This window comes from Vicia villosa, linkage group LG5, assembly GCF_029867415.1.
Source record: "Vicia villosa cultivar HV-30 ecotype Madison, WI linkage group LG5, Vvil1.0, whole genome shotgun sequence".
NCBI classification, from domain to species: domain Eukaryota; kingdom Viridiplantae; phylum Streptophyta; class Magnoliopsida; order Fabales; family Fabaceae; genus Vicia; species Vicia villosa.
This window is the reverse complement of record NC_081184.1, coordinates 134010270-134018506: the sequence shown is the minus strand read 5'-3', so window position 1 is coordinate 134018506 and position 8237 is coordinate 134010270. Positions and strand designations below refer to the sequence as shown.

Here is an 8237-nt window from a genome sequence, read left to right as displayed (position 1 = left end):
AGACGGGACAATCACCTCGGGCTGCTTGCGCACACACCATTAACAAGTTCAACCATTGTTTCTTTTGTTGGATTTGACGAGGGAGTTGATGTTGATGCCCCTTTATTTTGATTTTTCTATTTGGATAGTTGTTTTTGTTTCTTCGTTTTCCTTTTGTTCTTTCGAATTGTTCTTTTGATCTCCGGGTCAAAAAGAAGTTGTTCCTCCAAAATTTTGCCTCAAAGCATAAACATAAATTTCACCACATATCCAAACACTTGAACAAACTTTGCAAAAACAAATATATACAATATATAAACAAAATCACAAAGCTTAAAAGTATAGAAACTATTGTGATTTTTTATTATCTTAAACGCCAATCCCCGACAACGACACCAATTTAATATAGTGTAAAATTAAATGTAAGTATAATGTTTATCGTATCCACATGGATTGGGGCGATATCAAAACAATTCAAAAATTTCTATAATTCTAAGCAGAAGTTTCAAGATGTTTGTTTTATAAGTTATGTAAAGTAATTGAAGATAGTAAATAAAGATAAGTTTAAGAGGAATAGAATTGTTGGGAATTGGTTTTCATCCACCGATTCAATATGAATATCATGAATCAATTATACACAATTAAACATGTTTCAATATTATCACGTATCAGTTACAAATAAAGTTAATGTCTAAACCTTAATGAGAGTTCTACCTTACGGTTCAATCAAGGATTTCTCACCCTATTAAACAATACGATAGCATTAAGATTCGATACTTTCGGTGAATATTAAACCTAAATATATGTCTAGCATTTAGAGTTTAATAGATGTTATCTTAGATCGATATTAGAATCATATTTGTCAACATAAATTCAATCCATGAAAGTAAACAACTAAACAAAGATAACATCAATACTGACTCATAGATAAATTGCGTATAACGCCATGATTAATGGAAATACATATTGTTTTGGTGAACTAAGACTGATCCCCAACAAGAGAGGGATTTAGTTACTCATGGTAACTTGAAGCAAAATGGAAGAATTGTGTTGAACAAACATCAATGACGATTTCCCGAATCTTTATGTGTATCCAACTCCTTCTCCTTACAACCTCCTTTATTCCTATTAATATATTATAATATATTATGGTATTACAATGATAAAAAGTGGATCCTCCTAACTGAGTTGAGTTTGTCCTATTTATAACAATTTTGGTCGCCTGAGTTCGCTAAGCGAAACAGGGCTCACTCAGCGAAGTCTATTTTTCTTCTCCACTAAGTTTGTATGTAAAACCGCACTCAGGAAGCTGCCAAAGTTCTCTAAGAGAAGTGAGGTTCGCTTTGCGAAGTACCATTCTTCAGCCTTAAGTCTTTCCAATATCTTCCAAAAACCGGCAAAGTTCGCTATGCGAACTTCCTTCGCTTTTCCTTGTTGCTGGAGAAACTAGGTTGATTTTCTTCTATCTTCAATTGCTGGGTGTTTGCTAAGCAAAATTTTTGCGTAGCGAAGTGTCTGTTTCTTGGTTTTTGTTTTAAGGCCATATCCGACACAAATGACAAATACACTCAAAGTAAACTTGCACAATTACTTTACTTCAATAATTGGAGTGTTTATGTTTGAATCTTGTAAATTAAGTAAGATAAATGTCATGTTTTGATGTGATAATTCACCATGAATCAAACACTTATCAGATCACTAGGAGGAAATTTTTGTTCGGGACTCCTCCAATCTTCTATGAATCCTAGAACTCCAACATAGTTCAGGGATCTTCGTTGATGTACCTCCATCCTTTTTGTAGACGAACAACATCTCATCTTTTTCCTCTTTATGGTCCCCTTGGAATGGAGGTTTTCCCGAGGATCAAAAGTGATGACGGATATAAGCTTCTGATGCAGTGGAAAGGGGTTTGACTTGCAAGGTTAGCACTACAACCCTCAAGTCATTATGTGAGGAAGAAGATTGAATTTAAATTGAGTTTGGAACTTTTTACCTGAATTTGACACCTTTTATATAAATAGTAGAGAGGGAATAACAACTTTTTCTTGTTCTTCTTATCTATATTTTACATGATCTACGTGTTTGTGCTATTTTCCCGTCTTTTTAATTATACCAAAGGGAAGGGGGATAAGTATACTCTTATGTGGAGTAAATTATACTTTCTTTTCATATGAGCAAAAGTTTAATCATCCAAATCTTTACCCTCCGTTTTATTTACTTACCACCTTCTTGAGAGATGCGTTGACATCATTAAAAGGAAAAATTAAGGATTTATATGCTTGTAAGTATTAACTATGAAGGTAACATCACCATAAGTCAAAAGACGTATGGTGGTTGAGAGCTCTTTATAATAGGGGGTATTGATTCCAACTGTTAGGTAAAACTTCCAATTATGGCACCTGGTCATGAAGATATCTTAAGCCTCATCAGTCAAAATATTCAAGTTCCAATTGAAGTGTTAAGTCATTGTTGTATCAAGCAAGGGAACTAATAGACGTGCAAGAGAGAAAGTGCGAAAGATTGCTTTGTCTTGCACTTAACATTTTATAACGATAAGTTAAAATGTAAAAGGTCAAGAGTAAGTCTTGAAGTGCTGAGGAAATCACATACTTACAAAAAAGTTTTTAAAAACCCTATTAGATTTTCTAAAACTTCTTAAGAACTTATCAAGGCTCGAATGAAATTGATTAAGAAGTATATTTCTTAACAATTGACAATTATTTTATAATGCCTAATCAATTAAGGAATCAATATTATGAGTTAGAGCAAGGTAAGTGACCTCTTGAGTTAATCCCGTGTAAAAGATATTTCTGTTAGTTCTTAAAATTTAGTTGTATCAAAGCTCTATTTGTGTGTTGTTGTGGGCAAATCCTGTAAAAAGCTTAATTGTGTTATCAGTTAAACTCTCAAAAGGAAACTCTTGGAGATATGAGTAGGCCAAATGATTAAGTAAAACATATATGAATCTATGATGCACGTTCTTTATCTCTTTTATATCTAATTTATGTTGTTTATATTATTTCTAATGCATATATCTCTTCATCTTAATCTTCTTTCTATATTTTCGCTACCACATCTTTGTGTAATTATCAATACTAAAATAATTGTTTTAAATAACAACGATTTTATAAATTGGTGTTAATTTTCAATCAACATAATTCACCTCTCTTGTGTTTAAAGTCACTTGGTCAATTAGTTTGACTTAATGGGCCAGACCGCGTAGATCAACCCAAAATCAACATAACTTACGTAGGATTTATACACTAAAACATAAGACAAAGCATTCAAGGCGTATTGATGATCATGAGTGGTCGACCTCAGACAAAAGAGCAGTAGACTTGATTTTCATTATTCAGTCTCATGTAGACAAGGAGACACCAACCTTAATGGTCAATCAATTGATTTTATAGATATATAGAATGCGAGATCATATATATTAGTAACCCTAAACCAAATTGAACCATGAAAATCAATCTGGTTTGATTTGGTTCTCGGTTTTAATTTTTAGGAACCGATGAACCGAATCAATAGATATAATTACGCTCTAAATATTTTGTTTCACCCATCATTAAATCCAAATTTTGTATTGGTCCAACCATTCTCCATCTATGTTTACAATTCTTTCCTTTTAGCAAAACACGCATATAGAAGCAAACTCCAAAACATAGAAAGTAGAAACCATAAGTCACAAAAACTTGCTTTCAGTATATTGTTGCTTTGCTTCCCGCCATAATTATTGCTCTATCTAGTGTCGTTTTGATATGTTATGGTCGCCTTCTTCGTGCTCAAGTTATCTTCATTAATTTTAATTTTTCCTTTAGTGTTTCTTCTTCTTCAACAAAATTTCTTCTAGTCTTGTTACAAAATGGTTTTGATGTGTGTTTGAGGTGTGAAACATTTCAATTAATGTTCGCTTTGTTGTGTTATATTTGTTAAGCTTTCAAATCTCTTTCTAACCTTCTGATGCAAAGTGTCAACTTTTATATTTGATAGATAACTTATTTTATGATACAATGAAAATTATGTCATTGTTTCGTATGAATTAATATCAACTTGTAATTTATTTGAAAAAATAGATCATGAAATAAATTAAATAAATTGTATTACTTTAAAAGTAACAACATAAAGTACACTGAAAAAACACGATAATGAAGAATATACTAATAAATATAATATTTGAAAAAGAAACACTATAAAGTGATCAACTAAACCAAACCAAACCAAACGAGTGAGTTTTGTTTGGTTTTATTTTTGAAAATTGTTAAAGACCAAACCAAACAAAAATGTACACCCCTATGTTTACCAATACAATTTTAAAAAAATTATTGACGAAATGATAATAAATATATAATATAAAGTTACACATATTTAAAATGAATAAACTTTGTTTAAAAATAAATTTAATAAAAAATACTTTATGTTTAAATATATTTACTTAAAATGAATTGAATATTAAATTTCAATCTTGTTTTCATTCTTCCTTTTTTTTAAAAGAGAAAAAGTTATGTTACAAAACCATCTTTATTCAGCTTGAGACTAAACATAAGTTAAGTGTATACTAGTATTTTTGTGTTTAATAAACATGTATAGATAATGTAAAATAATTTCACATAATTGTTGAATAAAAAAACAATCATTTCACCATAATATATAAGTATTTTCAAAATATATAGATTATTTGACAGAATACACATTGAACGTCGGTCCATCGGTATACAATTATTTTAAGCGGGGATCTCCTAATGTTTTTGGAGTGAAAAAGTGTATAATGTTTGAATGAGACTTTGGCTTGATGCCAAATTTTACTTCAAAATAGTATAATTTCATTATACATTTTTAAAAGTGCATATCCTCTGAAATTGATTATACATTTTATAAAAGGCTTTCCAACTTTTTCCTTTTTAATAGCTTTGACAAGATGGTTAATTAGGTTATGCAAATAAACAATGGTTTAGTCACTAACTTTTGCAATGAACCATCAAATAATCATATCATATACATACATCTCCTCCTGTACACACCTTTCACGACACACACAGAGTTGCAATGAAACAGTGCTCGAAACCTTTCTTTTCCCCTCGATTCACAAAACAACGAAAGTAGGGTCTAAGACTAGCCTCTAACATAAAAGTAAAGCAAACAAAAAGGCCATGAATGCAAAGAAAGATGAAAGAGACGCAATAAAGAAAAGAAAGGAAAAAAAGAGGGAGCAATGTGCAAAGTGCAAAGTGCAAAGTGACACGAAACAAATAAAGTAAAAAAAAAAACCAAATGGTGGACAAGACACATTTAGTTGATGTACACAGGAGTAAGATTTTAGGCAGGAAAAATAATAGTGGGACCCACATGTAGCATATTTCATTTGACCAATTTTCTCTCTCTCTCTCTCTTTCCCAACCATGGTTAGTTAGATTCCAAGTTAGATGCCAACACATCACACGTGTGGGAGGGGGCAAGAAACGAGTCAGGGGGCATGGCAGAGAGTGAGGGTTGGTCCCTCTCTCTGTTGCTGTTGGGTATGTTCCTCTGTTTCATCTCATATAAGAGAAAGCAAACACACATCTTAGCTAAAGAGAATTTGCAGAGCCTTCAGATTTAGCATTATTCTTCTTATTCTTCTTTATCTTTTTAATATTCTCCTTCCTCTTCTTGTCTCTTAACCCAAAAATATGCGTGGCTCTTTACAACCGTTGGATTTAGGGATTCAGATTCCCTACCACTTCAGATGCCCAATCTCATTAGAGCTTATGAGAGACCCTGTTACCGTCTCCACCGGTCAGACCTACGACCGTAACAGCATCGAGTCGTGGGTTAACACCGGCAACACCACGTGTCCGGTCACTAGGGTTAACCTCACCGATTTCACGTTCATTCCTAATCACACTCTTCGCCGTTTGATTCAAGAATGGTGCGTTGCGAACCGCGCTTTTGGTGTTCAGCGTATTCCAACTCCCAAACAGCCCGCAGATTCTGCTCTTGTTCGTTCCTTGCTTAACCAGTGTTCTTCCCATTCTGTACCTACGCAAATGAGACTTAACTCGCTTCGTCGACTCAGGACACTCGCTCGTGACTCGGATTATAACCGTTCTTTGATTGGTTCTCTCAATGTTCGTCATGTTTTGTTACCTATTGTTTTCGACTACAACGGTTTAGATGAGATGAAAAACGAGTCACTCGCTTTGCTTGTTCTATTCCCACTCAGTGAGGCAGAATGTGCTTTAGTTGCGGAAGATTCTGATAAGATAAACTACCTAACGAGTCTTCTTTCACATTCTTTGTTCGATGTCCGGGTCAACTCAGCGGCGCTTATTGAGATCGTCGTCGCGGGAACTCACTCGGCGGAGATAAGATCTCAGGTGAGCAATGTTGACGGGATCTACGACGGCGTGGTTGAGATACTCAAAAATCCGATCTCGTATCCGCGTGCGCTTAAGATTGGAATCAAGGCCTTATTCGCTCTCTGCCTTGTGAAACAGACGCGTCACCGTGCTGTCCTCGCCGGTGCGCCCGCGGTGCTGGTTGACAGGCTTGCTGACTTCGAGAAGTGTGACGCGGAGAGAGCATTAGCGACGGTGGAGTTGTTGTGCCGTGTACCTGATGGTTGTGCGGCTTTCGCTTCTCACGCGCTTACAGTTCCGATGCTTGTGAAGATAATACTCAAGATTTCGGATCGTGCGACGGAGTACGCTGCCGGAGCGCTCATGGCGCTGTGTTCGGAATCGGAACGGTGCCAGCGAGAAGCGGTTACGGCGGGGGTTCTGACTCAGCTTTTACTTCTGGTGCAAAGTGATTGCACGGAGAGGGCGAAGAGGAAGGCGCAACTGTTGCTGAAGCTACTTCGAGATTCGTGGCCTCAAGATTCCGTCGGAAATTCTGACGATTTTGCATGCAGTCATTTTGACTGATTTATTTTTTTGGTTAATGTAATATCTCAAAATTTGTAATTCCTTAGTTAGAAAATTATTTAGATTTCAATACAAAAATAGAGAAAAAAATGGACATAGATCGTGAACTTCAGCTTAGAATCTTTTATTAATTTTTCCTCTTTGTATGTAAGAATTATTATTATTGTTATTATTATGAAGAACAAAAACAAAATGTTTCAATTTTGTCCGATGGAATATTGGAAAGTTGATTATTGAGTTGAGTGGGAGTAAAACATTCACTGGCATTTGGTTGAAGTACACGTTTCTGAAAGGTTTGTGGACAGAGAAGTGTGTTTGACTTCCAAGGAAAATCATTTTGAATAATCATTATGTTGGGGACTCTTATTCATGGCTGCTCCTGCTCACCAAAGGAGAAAGATACTTCACTTTTCTTATTCTCTTTTGTTCTTTTTCTGTAGTCCATACATCAATTCTAACGTTTTTCTTTCTTGCACTCATCTTACAATGACCCAACTTAATTTTATTTAATTATTCATATTGATGCAATGTATAGATGAAAATTTAAATAGTGGAAGTATATGGATTACACTTAAACTTAAGATGTTTTTTAATATGAGAGAATGTATCAAAAAGATGTAGTAATTGATAGAACAACACAAATATTTAAGTCACATTTTTGAAGTTCTCTTCCTCCTTAACAATTTATAAGAAAAAACACCCGATTTTCTTATTATAAATTATAGGCAGTGGTGAACATGGGTTGGATTGGGTTTGGCCTAGTCTGATATTCAACTCGCTCAAATTTTAATGAGTTCAGTTCGTCGTTCAACCTGCAATTTCATTATTAAAATTGACCTGAATCGACCCGTTCATTTATGGGTTGAGTTGAGGTTGAGTTCTTTTTTTCAATTTAAAGATATTGTAACACAATTCAATACATTTATACTTATTTCTAATACACAAAATGGTTGAAACACATTATATAATATTTAATAATATTCATCAACATGACATAACATTGGATAATAATATAAAATTTCACAAGACATAATATTTTTATAAAATACGTAAGCTGAAAATGATATAAAAAAAATAAGAAACAATATTTAGTCTTAGAATTAAGTAAACTCATTTATCTAGTAGTATTATTGGTGGAAAATAAAGTTTTTTTGGAAAAATTATGGTTTGTATTGAGATAATAATTCTATATTTCTATTTAAAATAATAATAATAATAAATAAGAAATTACTAATGTCACATCAATGAATTGGGTCAACGGATCCGCAGGGTTGCAAAACTCAAACTCGATATTCGAACCAAAACAATATGGGTTATTGGGGTTGGGTTAGGTATACCCGTAAATGAACGGGT

At 33.8% G+C, this 8237-nt stretch overlaps 2 protein-coding genes across 2 annotated transcripts in view; one reads left to right on the top strand and one right to left on the bottom strand.

The window, feature by feature from the left end:
- Window positions 1–56, bottom strand: part of LOC131605492 (PKS-NRPS hybrid synthetase cheA-like) — a 26158-nt gene extending 26102 nt beyond the window's left edge. Inside the window, exon 1 of the mRNA XM_058877840.1 lies at window positions 38–56. Within this exon, the coding sequence (XP_058733823.1) occupies window positions 38–56 (19 nt within the window). The remainder of the gene's footprint in view (window positions 1–37) is intronic.
- Window positions 57–5379: 5323 nt separating this feature from the next.
- On the top strand, window positions 5380–7053 carry LOC131602579 (U-box domain-containing protein 26-like). Its single transcript, XM_058874728.1, has one exon. It carries the CDS (start codon window positions 5649–5651, stop codon window positions 6882–6884), a length of 1236 nt encoding a protein of 411 aa, XP_058730711.1. The 5' UTR covers window positions 5380–5648; the 3' UTR covers window positions 6885–7053.
- The last annotated feature ends 1184 nt before the right edge of the window (window positions 7054–8237 follow it).